The 19,829-nt window shown below is 39.6% G+C and overlaps 1 protein-coding gene across 2 annotated transcripts in view; it reads right to left on the reverse strand.

Annotated features, from left to right (window-relative positions):
• Positions 1-19,829, reverse strand: part of GRAMD4 (GRAM domain containing 4) — an 81,038-nt gene that overhangs the window by 20,338 nt on the left and 40,871 nt on the right. For both annotated transcript variants that reach the window (XM_074903265.1, XM_074903264.1), the window contains exons 4-7: positions 10,016-10,136; positions 2,412-2,473; positions 626-758; positions 140-165 (exon numbers count right to left, since the gene is read on the reverse strand). In XM_074903265.1, coding sequence (XP_074759366.1) covers positions 140-165; positions 626-758; positions 2,412-2,473; positions 10,016-10,136 — 342 coding nt within the window. The remainder of the gene's footprint in view (positions 1-139; positions 166-625; positions 759-2,411; positions 2,474-10,015; positions 10,137-19,829) is intronic.

Here is a 19,829-nt window from a genome sequence, read left to right on the forward strand (position 1 = left end):
CAAGATTTTGGAATCATTTCTGCTTATGAACTGGCAAAAGTATTTCAAAACACTTTATTTTAAGATGTAGCACTCCTCCCAACAGGGTTAATAAGAACTATTTTTTACTTCCAGAAGATAAATACTGCTAAGTACTTACTTAATCTTCTCATATTTTCAGTCAACCTGAAAAATAATGGATAAAACCAACTTGTTAAATAGGCAAGTAGTGCGCAGTTGTGTACATCTGGTCCCTAAAATACTGCTCACAGTTAGATGTTTGTGCACAAAGCTGCATCCTTGCCTGTTATGAAATGTGTTTCTAGTAACTAATACAGCTTACCTTGCATCAGAGCAAAAACTGAAATGTAAAAGCTCTCCAGCCTAAGACTGTCCACAGTTTTCAAGAAGCATATGATGGAACCTTCTAAATAATATAACTCTTATTCTACCTCAGACAGCACATAAACTTCAAATTTCATGTTTTGTCCAAATCTTTCACAAACCTTCTGAGACGGTTCTGTGCTTTCACTTTTATTACTTGTTATGCAAACACTTGCTCAAGCCATGTAAACATTTGTAAAAAGATTAAAAAAGCAACTTGTAAAGAAGCCCACAATTTCTCACAATCACATTAGAGGCTTACCTTCTAGCGCTAAGTGGCTCTTCTGTTTCCACTGTATTCTCTTCTGGCTGAAACCTGAAGTCCTCAACATACTCCCCAAACTTGTCACAAAACCACTTCTGAAGTCTCGAGCAGACTGTGTGACTACGCTTATCTGTAAAAAAGAAACACTAAGTATCAGGATAATACATCTTCACACAAAGCCTGCCCCTGTTCCCACACACCATGCCTCACTGGGAAGCAGACTTTGTACAGCTTTCCCATCCTTCACCAACACTCTCCGTGGAAACTCATTACAAAATTTACTTCTGCCATTGCACAGAAACCCTGACTGCACTAAGCTGGTAAAATAAGAATAACAGTGACTCATGCTTTGCTCAAAGTATGGTACATGGGAGCATCTTATTACCAGAAGTATAGAGATGACTTAAGCATCCTAACAAACAAGAATTTTTAGCAAACACTGTAAAAACATTTTCTGGTTAAGAGGTTCCTGTAAACAAAAGACTGACATAAATCTCAGTGCTCCTTTGCTGCTGAAGGGTCAACCTTGAGAAAAGGAAGTGCAAAGCAAAATACTCCTGAGCAGAGAGCAGGACAACCACCTTGCAGCCATACAAATTTGACAGGGAAAGGAGGTGGAAATTTAAGCAAGATCATAGAATCATAAAATACCAGGTTGGAAGGGACTTTAAGGATCATCTAGTACAACCTTTCTTGGTAAAACCACAGTCTGGACAAGATAGTCAGTACCCCGTCTAGCTGAATCTTAAAAGTGTCCAATGTTGGGAAAGATCCTGCAAAAGACATTTTTGCTACCACCTTCCAGCCATCTACAGGCCATAAAGATTGTGCATGTGTATGCATATATATATAAATGTGTGTATATATATACACACAATAAAAAATGTGGACCTTCTTTTTTCTAAAGCCAGGCTATAGAAATTATGCCATATATACCAATTCTATATATGGAATATATAGTCATAATACTGCTGGAAAGTCTTATATGGCAAAGGAATGAAGTGATGCACACTTTCTGCATGTGAGCTGCAGTGGAAAAATGTAACATAAATATTTAGGTATATGGAAATAATATAAGGGCAAAACCCTTAAGGTAGCACAAGTGAGAATAAAATAATCACCTTTTGCTTTACCTGACTCAGAAAATCACTGTCTAGAAAGAACAGATTATTCTTTGGAAAGGTTGTAGTTCACATAAGAGAAAGTAATGACATTATGGGAGTACAGGAGGAGCAACTTCAAATTTTATCTACAGATTTAAAAGCCTAAGTCTCAAACAAGAGGTGTGGGGAAGAAAGCTTAAGAAATGCAGACAACAGTTTAGATGTCCAAAGAAATGAGTAAGTCTTAAGCTTATTCCTTCTCCATGATGTCTTTTCTTTCATAAAAAGGAAGTAGTAATACAGTTAATGGCATAAAAGAGCTTTTGCAGTTAACAACAAAATAGAATGCCTTTTCCATGTATTACATCTGTTTGCTGGTAAGTCAAGGATCAGCAAGGCACACAAGGATGATGAAGTCAGTCAACAGGTTTCATTACATTCCTAAAAGCTTTACAACACACAATAAATTCCTTGCTCAGGTATGCAAAATCAACTACAAAAAGTAAATGCAGAATCATGTACAGAGAAGTAAGAAGCTGCTAAAACAGTCTTTCATATTGGGCTTCTTCCAAAGGCTGCTTAAGGATCCAGCAAGGTTTGATCTTCTAAGGATCAAAAGAAAGGGGTAAAAAAAAAATCCAACTAAAACAAACTGCTGGTAGAGATCTGACCAAGATTACCTGTTCCATTGGCTTGCATCTGTGGCTTTGCAGGTTGCTGAGCTGCAGGCACCTCTTCTGTCCTACAAACAAAACCGAAACAGTGTGAAATACTACAAATGACTAATTTTTTCCCTTTTTGATAAAGGGAGCACTGGAACCTGCACAGTTTCCATAGCTGAGATAATACAAAATGACAAGGAAAAAACCAAAACTTATGCCCTTTTGCAAGATTCAAAATATTCGTTGCACATTGCACTTAGGATCCAGGGAAATACCACCCACTGGAAGGAGAGGTGTGGTTTACCCATTTCCTGTTACTGACAGCTCGGTTTCATCTTACAACTACCAAATAATTTAGTATCAGATTTGTTGCTTTACTTATGCCTTTTTATTTCATATTCATCACAATGCCTACCACGAAAACTCTTCAGAGCCCTGACTATTCCCACAGTAATAAATGAAAAAGGATTCCATATCCCAAGTTGATAACCACAATACCAGAACAAAACCACAGTTTAATCTATGAACCTTGACTTCTGTCATTGTTACTACAGCCAAACACCACTCGTCTTCACAATGAGAGCAACAGGTGTCAAGAATTATGCAAAATGCTGGTAAGCTCTTGAAACACACAGATAACAATGAATTCTAAAAATCTTTTTTTAAAAAACTTGCAAAATTTAAATAATAGTTTGAAAAGATGAGAGGAATGCTCTAAAAATGTTCTAAAAATATATGGCAAGTAGCAGGCATCACTGGTCTCAGCTTTCAAAATGAGTTAAGAATAATATTCTCATCCATTAAAAGTGAACAGATTTTAGAAAACACTATTGCTTTTGCCATTCTGCACATGTGCAAGGCTTCAAATTACATTTGCACTATCCACAGCTTCCAACTGCCAACCTGTCTTGAGAATACTTCAGACTTCAGTCCAAAAAGTCTTCAGCTATCCATGTAGATATCCTACAGAAAGATTTATTAACAAAGAAGCAGCTTTGACAACATAACACCAGTCGCAGCAAGCTTTACTTAACATGGAGTTTTATGATTGAAAAGATTACTGTTTGAAACAAAAACGTGTTGGTCATACAATTTTATTAGCACTCATCAGACAACACAGGTGCTTTCAAATGTTCCCTTCAACTTTTGCTCCTCAGGAAGGGAACCAAGTGGAACGCTGGTCAGCAAACGGAAGAGTGAAAAGAGGGATCCCAGCAGATTGCAGCAATATAGACAGGTATATAGTTCTATCTCCTGCTGTTCCTCTAGAAAGAACATTTGAGAAAGATCTCACTCTACTGTCTGCACATGGGAAAGGCCATTACTAATGTGTGTTGTCTCAACATCAGCATACATCAACAAGTATGATGAAGAAACTAATTACCTTCTTTCCTTCCTAAGTGCTCCCCACATTTAATGAGCTTTCCACATCCTTGTTCATTTCTAAAAGGAGCATTTAGAAATAATTTACTGATTTATAAATTATAACTGGACATCTATCAGTGTGGAAAAGCTAAATTCAATTGTTTCTGCTTTCAAAGCCAGTTGTTTCCACACTTTTTCAGGACTTTCCACATGGCTTCTGCATTTGCAGCAACTCTTCTTTTCAAAAGCCTCCTGATATTTCTTCTATCAGCACATCAGATGGTTACGTAAACCATACAGGTGGGCATCTTCATCTGCAATCTGTCACTGCCACCATGTCTCATTGAAGCTGAAGACACATTTAAGTAGAAAGGAGGTAGTCATTCACAAGCAGGTTCACACCAGCAGGAGCCAGTTACTCAATCCACTCCAGTTGTGTGAAGGCTTGGGGGAGTGTCACACCTGAACGGCTCCAGCGACAGAGCCAAGATGGGATCCCCCCCCCACCAGACATCAGAGTTTTCAGGCTGGGTCTTCGTTTCACATGCTGGAATATATTTTCAGAAGCAGCACAGCATTATTACTATACATGTTTCTTGGGGAAAACATCAAAAAAAATTTCATCAAGAAGCAGTTCTGGATAGCAGCCTCAGTGGGCTCCATCAGGAGCACATGATCGTTTGGCTTTGGCCCTTCTTGTTGCTTTTTTGTTGCATTTTTTTGGCAATGCCTTACTTGACATCTGCCTGGTACTCCTTTCCTGTGAAGAACCTGACCTCTACAAATCATCAGGTTAATGACAGCTCATTACTGCACCTGTGAATCAGGTTATAATTAGCCACTTCAGACAGATTTGGGCCAGGAAGATGAAAATTCATTGTTTAGGCTTGCGCACCCTCTGGGAAGCTCAGTTCCAAAATCAGGTCATATTGAACCAGCCAGTACATCAAGACCACTGACAGAGGGGAGAAACTATCTTTCTTACAGTTTCTAAACTACGCTTCAGACTAGAGGTCAGTTAAAAGGCTTGAAAACATAAATGGACACTAGAACTATGCAAAAGCCTGTATTCCTATGTAGGGTTCTTAACTGCAATCTGCACCAAAGAAAACAAGCTGCATAAATTCCTCTGGGACCACACCTTCCACCCAGAAAAAGTGTGTGATTGGTAACACCAACAGATCCCCAACTTGAGGCTAGATTGTGTTTATGCAACTAGAGATTGCACCCATTTAAAAGCACAAGCTGATTAAAACAGATAAAAGCAAACTCAGCCAATGGAGAAGACAAACATAAATGTGCTTTTTTTTTTCTTCAATGTTTTTAAACTGAAGTCAGGGAAGTATGAATGTTAGAGCTGTTCATGACCAGTACACCTGTACCATTCAAAAATGACCAGCACACACTGATGCAGCATCCCCTCAATGCCGCACCACCAAATCGCACCAAAACATTATTTTTGTAGCTGCAAGTATGACACAAGTTAAAAGAGCCTTGACACTAAAGGCCATTTATCTTAAATAAACATTTTTGGGTTTTGCATATTAGGCCTTGAATACAGTTGCAAGTTGAGGTGTATGTGAACCAAGAGACTGCCCCCAACAACTTCATGAAGACCAGACTTGCCGCACACAACAGGTCTAGTCACCACTAGGATGTTCTCAGACATATTAAAAGTAATTTTTCTACAGGCTAACTCCAAGTTCACATCCACCAGGATGTTCACAGACATATTAAAAGCTATTTTCCTACAGGTTCACTCCAAGCAATCCATCACCATTCTTTCGACAGCTGTTGTGGAAGCCAGTCAAGGCTGTTATGTCTTTCTTACTGCTCAAAGCAACAAGAATGCATGTGCACTTCCATCAAAAACACCTTCCAACCTCAGAAATGCAAAAATAAGCATAAACAAGGTATTTTCACAGCCTAGTTTAAAGACGTATCATTCAGGTATACATGGCTTCTTAACCTGAGGAGCTGTCACAAAACTGACTTAAACCAGTTTTGTACGTTTTGCATTTCCATCCCATTAAAATGTATCAGACACTTCAGAAGCCTTTGCCCTTCTCATCTACGTTTTACATGGCTACTGTCATTTGTGGTTTCTGAAACAAAAGAAAAGGTTTCTAAAGAAATGCCATCAAACCAAAGTTATACATGTTCATGGGCAGAAAAAAATATTAAACTCTTGACAGGAGCTACTTTACAAGCAGCCTGTCACCAAATCTATTAAGTTAGCCATGCACGAAGTTCAGCCAACTGGGTATGTCAACAATCACATATGTATGTCAGCAAGCCCAGTGCAGCATGGCAGCCGGGCAGGAAGCTTTTGACCCAAGTCTCAGGTTCCTCCTACCTGTGCAGAGTCCCAGCCTGACAGGGAGGGAATGTTTCCAGCCTCCAGAGCAATCTTCTCTGGAAGCAGAGGCACCTTCTCAACAGACACAGTCAGACATGCTCAAAACATCACCCATGTGGAACACAACATAATTTAACAAGAGGCCAGGGAAAGTTAACCAAGATAAGCAGCACAGAAGGAACAGTGGCTTATACAGAAGCATTGTCTATTTGCTCCTCTTAAAAACAGTTCACAATGATACTAATAAAAAGGTTTGTGTAAGTCACAGCTTGCTAGTAGGTGGTGTTGAAAAACTTCTTTTGTTAATTTTTTTTGGTGTCTGATGGAGCTAGCTCACAATTTGTAAAATAAGGCAGCAACAGCCCACAATTTACACTAAGCAAGCATTACTCACACAGACTATTCCAAATTATTTATGCATTGTTTCACTAGCAAAATGTCATAAGCTTCAGCTGTTGTGCCAAATGCTGGGATGTCCCGAAGTGTGTCTATGGCAAACTTCAGCTGAGGCCACCATGTTGCTGAATACTCAGACATACTGACAATGAACACCACGACCAACAAAAGCACTAAAAATCCTCTTTTTCCCACTCTCCTTGTGCACAACTCAGTGAAACAAGCCCATGTTCTTCACACAAAAAAAGGAATATCTAGATTGTTAGCTCATTGTTTTCTCCTTGCTGAACACTTTGCAGCATGTATTTATATAGCTACATGTATTGATTGACTTCACAAATACTTTTGAATACTGCAACTACTGAAAGAATTTCTTCCTTCTTACACCACAGCATGGTTTGGTTTTCATTAGTAGCTTACTTCTGTAAGCAAAAAGAGTACATGCAAACATGTTTATATGCACACCTGTTTAAAGACTGTATAAAAAATTACCTAACTGAGAAGCAGGGCATATTTAGTTTTGCTGATATAAGCAGAGATGACCTTCTGCAGTTACTTTGCTTAATAAAATTAAGGTTTCCATCAGGCATAAATCTGTCCTACTATGTATTTGATTGTGTCAGCCAACACTTTGTCTGCAGTTCTAATAAAAGTATTTTAAAATATCTACAGTGAAGTGCAAAAAGATAAAAAGCAGTGAAGAATTTCACACAATGGAGCACAACTGTAGACAACCATATTTTTCTTCTTCTGAGTAGAAACTGGAAATTTTTCAGTCTTATTTTGTTGTCATCCTACATATGTCTGTCCCCAAAAGACTGAAATACTAGTTATGACTAGTTAGAAAAAGGTGATAACTGGTTTAATGTAATCCCCAAGTGCAATCCCCAAACTAACAGGGCTAATGTAATCCTTAGCATAGCAAAATGGGAATACAGCATTTATGTGGACAAGTGATCCAACCTTAATTTAGCAATGGCATAACTGCTAGAGATTGCTGTTGTCCACAATCCAAGAAGGCACAGATGTTGACACTAATACTGATAAACAAAGACCTTCAAAATCTTTTCTCTACAAAACACATGTATTCACAAAGTTGCAGCGGGCCATATCAGACTCTGGGCCATCCTCATTACTCTGAAATAGGGGAGGATGAGGGGTACCTTCCTGCAGAGGAAGATGGCTCCTCATCTTTCTCCAGAATTCCTAACAATGATGGGATCACTCTCCCCCTTCTCTGTGCATGACCTAGAGCTCAAGCATACCCGTTCTCAGGAGAAAACCTAAAGGTCCATGCCAGTGCTAAAGCATGTGGAATTTGTATCTCAAGCAACTCCTTCAAGGCAGCAAATCACAAGACAAGAAGGTATCCTGAAGCATCAGTTTTATCTATCTATAGCAGAAAACAATACTCATGATTTTGTACTGCTGTTACCGAGCTAACAGACACTCAGCATAGGGACGGGTCCAAGTTTGTCCTCTTCCACTGTCCCCAGTGGCCCACTCAACCAGGCAACATCAGTCTAGACAAAAAAATGGTAGTTACATATGCATACAGCCAGGCCAACCAGCATAGGCAATAAAAATGCACTCCCACTTCCCAGCTACAAGAGCAACTGTCAATGTCACAAAAAAATCAAAATCCAAACAGATCAGAGCAGTCCAGATTACCTCTCAGTGCATGGTCACAGGGCTGGCTTGGGAACAAGACTCCTCAACAAGGGCCCCACAGAACCACTTCTAAGTGTGCAACTTGGCAGCTCATGTAAAGACTGCACACAGATCAATCTTGCATGGAACTAATGATTTTAGAAAACCTTCAGTGCAAAACATCGGCTAAAAAACCCACTGTACCGGGTACTAAGGATAAGAGGGAAGGCCTAATTTATCTTCAGTCTAAAGCTCTGGCGAACCCACACTCTGAATACTGCATGAACTCAGTCTCTACATCTTAAAACAGTTAAAGAATGGCAAAGTACTCTTCAGGAGACACTGAAAAAGCTGAACTCTTCAGTCTGGAGAGGAGAAGAGTAAGAGAGGAAAGGACTGATCAAGGATGGCAAGTAAGCTGAATGTGAAATATCACAATTCTGTAACTATGGAACATTTCTTGAAACCACTAAGAAATCTGTTAAAAAGGGAAGAAAATAAATCACTTCTTTAGAGTCAAGAGTGAACTTCTGTATCATATTCCTCCATAGCTTCCAGTGGTAGATAGCTTCAGCACTTTCAAGATGGGGTTAAATAAATTTATGGATAACAGGTCTGCAAACAGATACTGAAGTGAAAAGGCAGAAATGTACCTTTTGATATTCCTAAATTGAGAGTTTGTGGATGCTTATGAGGAGCAGCTGAAGAAGTTGCGTTGTTTAGTCTGAAGAAAAGGAGGCTGAGGGGAGACCTTAACACTCTCTACAACTACCTAAAAGGAGGTTGTAGCAAGGTGGGTGTTGGTCTCTTCACCCAAGTAACAAGCGGTAGGACGAGAGGAAACAGCCTCAAGTTGATCCAGGGGAGGTTTAGACTGGACATTAGGAAGAAAATTTTCACAGGAAGAGTGGTCAGACAGTGGAATAGGCTGCCCAGGGAGGTGGTGGAGTCACCATCCCGGGATGTGTTTAAGGGTTGTTTACATGTGATGTTGGGGGATATGGTGTAGGGGAGAACTTTGTAGAGTAAAGCTGATGGTTGGACTCAATGATCCCAAGGGTCTTTTCCAATCTGAATGATTCTGTGATGTCCTGATGACAGTAGCTGATGGTGAACCACAGATCCTAGTGCCCAGCCAAGTAGTAGTAGCTACTGCTGAGGAGGATAACACAGGCAGCTACATACACAAGTGGTCTTGACCAACAAGGCCAGCAAGCAGCTGCTATGGTCTTAAGATCTAAAGTCCGTGCAGCTAGGAAGACTAAGAAGAGACAACATCAAATGTGATGCTTTGCATGAAGGTGGGTGTCCTCAAGGCTAGAAGGACTTCAGTGTCTAAGGAGGCACGTTTCCATTTATCATTGCAGTGGCAAGGAAGGCTCAAACTCCAGTCACCCTCACACATTTAGAGTTGTACTGTGGTACCGGGATGTCCTTGCTGCTGGAACAAGGACTGGGTGGTCTGGAGATGAGACAGGTTTTGAAGAGGCAAAGCATATGCAATGGCACAGCAAAACCTCTGGCATTCAGTAGCACACAGTACACACTGATAACTCCAAGTAGGTGAGATCCCAGAGGGAGGGCACCAGAAAAGGTGAAATGAAGAATATCCCAACTAGACAAGCATCAGGACACCTCTGTAGCTAGTGCAGTATGTACAGTCAAGTAATTCAGCTGTCTGTGTGGGGACAAGATGTACTTTTACAGGAAAACATAGACAGCTTCTTTCTGTGAGCTAATAATTTATTTTAATAGAGTCTAGGCTGGAAACGGATGCTGTCACCAGAACTCCTCAGAGAAAGTCAGAGATCAAAGGTGGCTTTCAGCTTTACAGTGAAGATATTTCTCTTACCTTGCTTTAAGTACTTCATTGACTTTTTGTTCTAGTTCTAATCTCCTCTGCCGTTCCTTTTCTAGCTCCTGCCTTAACGTTTCAGCGTTTGTTTCTTCTCTCAGCTTCCTGAGCTCCTCCTCTGTTAATTAAGGGAGAATAAAAAGATTTAGTTACCCTGAAGTATTTCTGTAAGAAAATTAAAACCTAATTATGACAGATTAGGTGGGGTTTTTTTAACTGTGCCATACCAAATGTGTTTACCAGAAAAAACGAGTAATCAAGGCCTAGAAAGACTTCATAAAAAGCACACAGCTGTATCACATACAAGATGTTTAGTTACAATTGTTAAAGAAAGGAAAAAAACAACTTTAAAGTTTTCTTTTCAAGATGCAATCTATCAAACATAAGCCCTTGGTATAAGCTACCTTTATCTAAATAAAACATGACATACCCTTCATTCCCCAAAGAAATAATGAGCAGGAAAGGCTGTCTATTGCCAAATCCAGTAGTCATAACAACAGGTAAAAAAAGTATGTTTTCCTCCCCTATGATGGGTAGGCAAAAAACTCCCCACACACTCACACAAAGTTACATGATGCCATATAACCCTCTATCCGTCAATTTCTGGCACTCCTGTATTTTTATGTAAGTCAGATGGCCCTGTTATGGACCTGGCTATCTTACAGTTTTAAGAAGGGTGGTAAGACAAGAAACTAAGTTCAGATTTTTATCCTTTTCTGAGCTTAGAGTGTGTCCTACTAACTTCCATGCAATAATTTATATATAAATATATATACTCACACATATTTACTTATATACTTATTTTTATATATAAACTTATATACTTATTTACTTTACACATATACACACTTCCATAATTTTTAATGAGAAATTAGTATCAACTATGCAATATTTTTTTGTGGCTAATTAGCTTTGCTTTTTTGTCACTGAGAGTATCCTTGTTCATGACCTTATCTTACTCTAGAGATACATGGGGTCACTATCACTGATCACTTTTCCCACATAGGTATACAAGAGAGAAACAGTAAAGAGAAGATTGGAAATATCTATCTTTTTTTTTTTTCTCCTCTCCTTTTTAAACAAAAAAAATGACTCTACATTTTGGTCTCTGGGCTTGTTTTTAAGCTCAGTGTTAACAACAAATAGTAGAACAGCAGGTGTATTTCAAGCTTAAAGCAAACCAGAACAGAAAATACTTGCTAATTCCACTATTAACAGACACAGGGGCTCAGGCTTTATGTCATTTTACAAGATTCATATATTATGCTCTACCTTTCAGCAACCTCTCCTGTTTCTTTTCACATATTGCCTTGTAAATCAGATAATTTTCATATCTGAGCCTCTCTGACTCCAATCAGTATGTGTTTTGAGAAGGTCTAAAGCCCTAGTGCAAATACTCAGAAGTGATAAACTCTCCCTCTTCTGCAGGAGGCCCTTGTGCAGTATCTCTGATCATTTTATCCACTGTGCAAGTTAGGTGGTGGTAGATTATCTGTATTCCTGCAGCACTAAGAGGTTTAGAGCACAGAATTAAGAGAGACAGGAAAAAGATACACAAATTGAGAGGACAACATGATGGCTTCCACCATAAGGCTACAAGCTGAATTCCACCAAACAGAAAGGAGTACTGTCATCTTCCCACTGATGCTTTGTTAGGGACGCTAGAAAGAAGAGTTGAAGCACAGAAACCAAGTTATCCTCTGGCAACTAAAACTGAAATTTATTCCCAAGGGTAGGGTAGGGAACTTTTCCCTGTTGCAGCAGGTATTGTGTCTCCTGTAAATAAATGGAAAGATATGGACATAAGGGCATATCTATACACGGAGCTGTTCCTAATTATGTGTCCACAAGGAACTTTAAACCCAACAAAAAAAATATGTGTATAATTAGTTAACCATACTTTCAAGGGCTTGCCTTGTTCCACAACAAGAGCAGGCACACAGCTGAGGGGAAACATCTGTTGCACTTCAAATGCACTGGAGCTTGTGCAATATCATGAAGATACCACAAATAGCTCCAAAGCTTGATAGGGATGTTATCTTCCCAATACCATTAAAGGGAAGAAATTCTCCATTAAGCACTGTTGGGTTTTTTTAAAGAGGAAGTGACTATGCATTGTGTGTACATAAGAAAACCACAAGTAGTGTAAATTAACATCAATGCCCTTGAAAGTCTGTTCAGATCTTCCAGCTTCCTTAATTCCAGTTGTTCAGATTGCACTACATCTTGTTCTATTAAAAACAAAACTCCAGAAACTTGACCACCAGGACAAGCAGTGCCAGAGATGCAGAATTTCTTTACGCAAAGAGGCGGAGTTAAAGCATACACAACGAACTATGTAAAACTCCTATAAAACAAACAAAAAACCACAGCATCTCATCATTAAGGACTGCCACAGCTTCACATTTCATGGCATTTCCTAACTTCCATGTACATGACTGCAATTCAAATCCACCGCACTACAACTGCTCTGGTCACTCCAACTCTTTAAAGCAGTATTTGTTGCTCCTTTGGCAGCAGTGTGATCTGGCAGTATAAAACCTCCGTGTTTGGTTAGTTAAATACTCTGAAGTTTGCTAAGCAACAGAAACCATAGACAGTCAGGGGAAAAAAAAAAAAAAGAAAAAGGGAAAAAAAAACCCCAAAAAAAGTAGTACTTCCTCACTCTCTCCCCTGCAATAATCTACAACATAGCCAAACTGAACTGAACTTACAGAGGACACTTCTCTAGCCCTGAGGGTTCCTCCTGCAGAACAAGTGAAGTTGAATAGAAAGAGCAGAGGTCACAGACCCTTGAGAAGAACCCATAAGAACATTTCATGGTGGTATCTATCTACAGATGAGTACCCTCCCTGACAATAAGAACAGAGTGCTCCTCGGATTTCACCTTCAGACCACCAAAATTCAAACATCCTCCCACCTCCACACACATATATGAAAGGGTAAAACACAAAAGGTCAAGCTTCAGCTCCAAGATTAATCAGCTTCCATAATCTCCCTCCCTGGCGTATCAATCACAGCTCTCTTCCTCCTACTGGGCAAGAAACATTAAAATATTACAAGAGGCTCAGTGCACATCTTAATTGGACATGCAGGTGATGTGACCAGCCATAAAGGTGACCTGGTTAGAAGGGGAAAATTACAGAAGAAAATGTCTGCTGAAATACTGACAGAGAAAATGCCAGTCTGGGAACTAGGCCTGGGAAGCAGAAGTGTGCTTCTTTGAAGTACTCACAGCTTGATACTTAGAAACCAGAGACATCCTGAGATACCACTGATAGGCACAAAACCAAGGAACAGTAACAGCAACTTATCATCTGAAAAGGTGAAAAACAGTTGGGGAAAAAGGGGAAAACATCCTGAGAAAGTAAGAACTGGTAACTGCCGCTGACTGTTCTATCTGCAAGAACAGAAAAACTGTCTGGAAAAATAAAAATTGGCCTGAGACAACAGAAAACATCAACATCTATTGCTATTCTGTGTGAAAAATAGAAATTAACAGCATCTATTGGCTGCTGAAGTGGTGGTGTCCTACATCTCCTTATTTCCCTATGATACAAAAATGACTTAATTTTTATCCAAAATGAAGCTTCTCTCTCTGAGAGCTTCCTGTGCTACACGTACTTTTCTAAATAGGTTGAACTCTCCATAGAAACTTTCTAAGAGATCATGTACCCTTGCCAGGGAGGGTTTGGTTTGTCCTCCCACTTCTGGGACAGTTGGGTTCCCTTCTGGGATGACTTGTCGCTTTCTGAGATCTAATAAGCTTGATACTGGTATTATTGTGAACAAACATATATATGTGCATATAAGCAATCTGTCTTAAGTATTTCTGCTGCTCACTTCACTAGTGATAGTTATAGCAACCTGTAACAGTACACACCTACTTGGTTACTGCCATTCTATTGATTGCTGCCAATAATTTATAACACCTTTTTATATATATACACACATATATGCATATATATGTTTTCATTCATATATATATATTCACTTTATCAATCACAGCTATAGTTGCTAGTGGTGATTTTTGTAGTATTCATGGAAATGTGTAATAAAGTAGAGAAATTTAGAGTAAAAAACCTCCGTGTTCTTGTATGTTACAGAATCCTACCAACCTAAAGTCACAATATCTATATACCCGCAGGCTGGGTAACCCTTTAGGTCATGACAGCAGATGTAACCCTGAAAAAATGCTTTAAAAATCTCTCTGACAAAGTCAACTTGTGTAGAAAAGCAGGACAGTATCTGGATAATACCGCACTTTTACAAATCAGAGAAAAATGTGAGAAAAGGCAACACTAGTGTTTGAACTACATTAACTTGCATACTACTGCACTGTAAACTGTAGGAGAGTTGACACTGTAGGAAAGACCACCACCACTGATGCATCTCATAAATTTATCAAAAACCTGTATCCATTTCAAATTTAACAAGCATTTTATCCTCTATTAGGTGTAATACAACTGATGCACCCACACTCTAAGGATTTGATCATTGAAATTTAAAGACAATGCAAAAAGTTTAGTTGATACCATGTAATTGTTAAAAGACAAGCTACCCAGGATTTCATTGGATCACCATATGTCATCAGCCACTACACCAACTGAATAATCTGTTTGCTCCTCAGAATACACAAGCTTGTAAGAAATGTTTTGGTAAAAAGCTCTTAAATACTGAATAAATAGTTCAGGCAAAACTGTACAGTGAGTAATATTTAGAGAAGAAGGATGATACATCAGGCTGGGAAGGCATGGCAGCAGGTTAGATTTCTAACTCAATACTGCATGTACAGTAAAGTGGTTGTTTCCTTTAATGCAGAGATTGGAGGTAGATTAGGGAGTCTCCTAGTAGTTGTTTTACATAATAGCATTTCTTTGTAGGCCTGCAGGTATGCTGCAAAATCCCTCCCTGGGACAAAGTGACAAAAAAAAAAACAAAAACAACCAACCTGTAGCTAGAGACTACAGACCACAGTTTCTAGCTACAAAATCAATTTAGTGTTGAATCTAAGTAAAGTTAAAAACTGGAAATGCAAAAAAGTGTACATGCACCCTATCATATTTACATGAGAAAACCAGTACTTAACAAGACAGAAATCCCCCTTCTACATCTATGTTAATTATGTCGCTACTTTTGAATATTACCAGAGTTCAAGTATGTTGTTTACTTGGTACTAAATGAACTAAATCCCAACCATACACCGTCAAACTGGATCTCGCCAGCCGCACTGGGGGAGCCAGACATCGGGAGTTTTCTCCAGTGCAGGCAGCTTCTACCCTTGCCAGACTCACAACTCCTACAGAAAGCTAATATTTAACTTTGTCCCAACTAAACCAACTATATGACATCATTAACAAGATGTTAGGAGTCTGAAAACATGTCTATTTTCATCATCATAGACACTAAAGAGCTTTTAGTCTTTATGTTAAAACACCAGCAGCAAACAGCAGTGCTGTGAAAGGCATGGAACGGCTCCACCCCTTCCGACAAAGAACACTGTCCGAGCAACAAGCGGTGATGGGGGAAGTACCCACAATAGAAATCCCTAACCTGTTTTTTTCTGTTTACAGTTATTTTGTAATTCATACACTCCTCTGGAGACAAGTTCACAATTCACAGCTATAATTGGATACAACTTAATTGTGTACTCTTTGTTATCTTCCCCAGGACTTATGTCCTTTCCACCAGTGACCTGAGAACCAGAGAAGGTGCCAAAGACTTATCACAAACCTGCCCAGAAGACTTCAGATAAAACATTAGCCTTTGATCCCAGACATTGCAAGACATCTATTTCTTTGCATGCCGGATGCTTGGGAAGAACCTAAAGACCTCTTTTCTCAAGCCCCAAACTCCAGGTTGACTGTCTAACCCTTCCTTTGTCTTGTGTGGTTAGGTGGTTGCTTCCAAAACTGGTATCAGCTTTATTGTTCTCATAGACCTTCCAGAGCTGGACAACGACTGGTCTGGAGAGACATCTCAGCTGACAGACAGCAGCAACAGCAGGAAGAGGGTGGGAGATGCAGCCCAAATGTGGCATTATCTGGTCAGTTTTAGAAATTCCTTCCTACTATAATACCAGATACTACTACCAAGATGATTTGGTACAACAATGTAAACTGACCGCACGTTAAGCAAGAGTTCTTCATGCTGGTTTTTTAGAACACTGTCCTCACATTCTTTGCAGGAAAGGTAGGAATCCACATTATTTTGACTTTATGTCCAGCAATCATTTTACACCAACAGACTAAAGCCAGCCTATGTTCCTACTCTAGATTTTAATTTTTCTATTCCCTTTAATTCAGAAAAGCCACAAGTGAACTTGGCAAGGCATAATGACGGGTTTCAGCATCCCTGATCCCTTTTTTGCCAAGTGATTCCTCAGAATTTGTTTTGGTAACTGTGTTTTATGTGGACTTCATACTACACCATTTAGTTTTTTTTAAAAAAGCAGATTAAGGGGAGGTCCTGTTACACTGAAGGCAGAAGCTCTCAGACTTTGTCTAACTCAGAAGTGGTTCTTTATGACAACTCAGGCACAAAGACGAAAATTTTTTTTTTTCTTTTTATCTTGCCACAGGTATTTTGTGAAGCAACACTGAAGAGCCTAAGTGTCGTATACAAACATTTAGCAGCTACATCAAGTGAAGTGAAAGAGTTACTGAGCTCAGTATCCCATTTGGTGATGGTCAGGAAGAGGTACTATTCCACCTGTACAAGAGGAACTAGTGGCAGTACACTCTGAACCACCACCTACCTGCAGTGCAGGGACTTCCCTCTGCCAGGCATGCTGCACGGTGCTAAGGAGTGTAACAGCAGCCAGTGTTACCGCATCACAGAGAGCATTACACTAAAACTGTTCCCAACACATTGCACTTACAGTTTCCTTTTTCTAAGAGCACAGTTGAAGGTGCCAGTGAAAGTACTGACTACTCAGAAGGAACAGAGCCATCTCCTTCATAACCTTTAGTGGTTAGTGTTGTAGTGACATTCCCTGCGGATGCGGAAGTCCTGGACACAACTATTCCCCACAACAGGAGTGAACTTCTGTCATATTTTTTGTATCATTCAACAACTTATTTATTCAGTGGTGAAGATTCCCAGGTGAGCAAAAAAATCCCTGTATGGAAAAAGTAAAATCAAGAATAAGTGGGAAAAAACCCCAAACCAAACCACCACCTGATCTACTACTGCACAGGGATCAAAATGCATTGTCCACACATTCAGCTACACAACTAATCCTCAATGAACTCTCATTCCTCCTTCCTCCAAAACTTCTTTTCCTATTGTTCCAAAAGACTCACCCTGAACTACATTATCTTCAGCTGATCTTTCTGCTTCATTATCTTCAGTTTCAGTCTGCTCAGCTACACTGTGTAGAAGAAAATAATGCTAAAAACATATGAAGATTTTTTTAACCCAACCATTCTATGAATGGGGACAAAAAGTAAGCCATCCAAATGCTAATCAGATAAGGGAAAGAAAAACCAAACAAAATCAAGTCAGCAAAGAAGGAAAACTGAAGGAAGAATTATTCAGGACTTTTTGCATTTGAGAACATCTTACTTTGGCAATTGAATAATTTTCCCTGTGGTCAGGCCTCTTGCTTCTTTGAATGAGTCTTTCATACATAAAACAAGGGAAAAAATGATTTTCTAATAGCAATATTGATGTCATAAAAAGCCAAAAAGCAGACAGAAACATCAAAGATGAGCTACATTTATTGAGTGCATATCCCTTCCTCCTCCCTACCCTGTTTTACATAGGCGTTTTGGTAGAGTGGAGAAATGAAACAGTTAAAATACAAACCCCACATTTTCACTATAAACTTTCTCCAACTCAGTCTGGTTTACCTGCACACATCAAAATTAAGAAGTGCCATGTCACATTTGGAAACAGTCATGCCAATTTGCCTTAAAAACCCCTAACACAGGTTTGGCAGTTAAACAATCCCTCTTTTTTCTTTTTTTGTTTCCATCATCCTGCTGTGCCTCTCTGCTCTTCCAAAGGCAGAGCTCCTGCTCCCTTACTTACAGTAAAACCACAGCTTTTGAGGACCAATGTTTTAGTCTCTTTGCATATGCCTACAAGGAGGGGAGCAGCATAGGCTCTCTCTACATTGATAAGAAATAAGCCAACATTCACTGCTTCTGGATCAGAGTTAAGTCTGAACTATCACCTTGCTTTGCAGTTCAATTAACATTCCCGTGGTACTATCTTCCTCACCACAATAGCAGAATTTCATGTGAAGTGTTCTTCTATTTCATGTGATGAAGGAGACTGATTTAAAAAGCACAAAATATTTGACAAGATCTCTCCCTGTGTGCAAACTGGTCTAGTCTCCTCTCAATTCAAATGGGTGAGGTTAGAAATAATTAAGATGTAATTACTATGGTATGTACAAAACAGTTATGCTAGCAACCAATTAGTAACTTTATATTTACATATAGTGACTTCAGTGGAGTTTTACTGTATTACAACAGACACAGGATGATTTCTCCTTCATTATGGAAGGATTTTAAATAAAGCTTCCTGAAAATATCTGAACTGCCTTAAAAATCAATAGTTTACTAAGATAAATCCCCTTCTCAAAATACCAAGTGGGAAGTTTTCTACTGCTAGATACACTTTTGCCAGCTTAAAAAGTCATTAAAAGTACTGCTGATCTATGAGTTTTCAGAAATTTCAGAGACTAAAAATGCCAGAAGAGTTGCAGTATCCATCTAAAATGAAGGGAACTGCAAAAATTTTGCTATTATTGCAGGAACTGTTTTCACTCACTGTTTTTGGCAGAAGTGAAACAGGCTATAAACATTTCAATGTCTGGTTCAGGAATAGCAGCAGACTCTTCCAAGGCTTTTATGTTACTAAACTGAGCAGGGAAGGGTAGGTTCCACATGGGGCTCCCGGAATCTCCAGCCCAGTTATACAAAAGGGACAGGCACAGCAGTGCTTACTGCTGCCCTGCGTGAGCTTTCACACCGACTCCACAATTCATGAAGTGAAGTTGGGCACCCAAGAAAAGGCAGAAGCAAGAGCACACCCCACCTACATAACGCACTGTGTAGGCAGCATCTGTTTGAGTTGGTGGAGGAGCTAAAACCACACATCTCTGTCAAGGCTGTGCTGCAGTTTGGTTAACCAGCCTCATGAAAAGGTGGTGTGACAGCACATGATCCTCCTGGGTTGGGCCCTCCAGCATTCTGGCATCTTCATGCCATCACCATTCACACGTCTCATCCAATGATGAGGGCAGATTGCACAAGCTGGGCCTGGAACAAGGACCAGCCCAAGACTCCAGCTTGCTGCTGCACTGGGATGGAGTCACGTTGGAACCTTGTGCTCTTGGAAGCCAAGTTGAGAGTGAGCAAGTGCACAGCACACCCTCCGTCAGTCAGAGAAGAGTTTTTGTAGATGAAAAATGGAGGTCTGAATCCTCCTTTCATCTGTACTAAGGCCTCTTAAACATCAGGCAAGTACTCTAACCTGCTCACAACTGCCTCTCTCAACAGTGTTTCCAGGAAAATGAAGGGTTTTTTCCAGAGTTTTGGAGAGTGTTTTGTCCAAGAAGGGTAGATGTGAACTCAATATACATGGTGCATCATGTAAGCATCTCTGGGTGTAAGTAAAACCTTTCCTACACCTCTTAAGAAACTTTCTGTCATTTTTGAGAAGCCCCCCAGTCAGAAGTCAGACCTAGAAAAACTTTAAAAATCTTTTAGTACAAAAGCAAGCAAAATCTAGTGAACAGACAGAGAAGCTAGACTCATGTCTTTTTACCGTGGCTTCTCTGGGTGCCCAGGGAAAACAT

This window comes from Athene noctua, chromosome 3 (assembly GCF_965140245.1).
Source record: "Athene noctua chromosome 3, bAthNoc1.hap1.1, whole genome shotgun sequence".
In the NCBI taxonomy this organism is placed as follows: domain Eukaryota; kingdom Metazoa; phylum Chordata; class Aves; order Strigiformes; family Strigidae; genus Athene; species Athene noctua.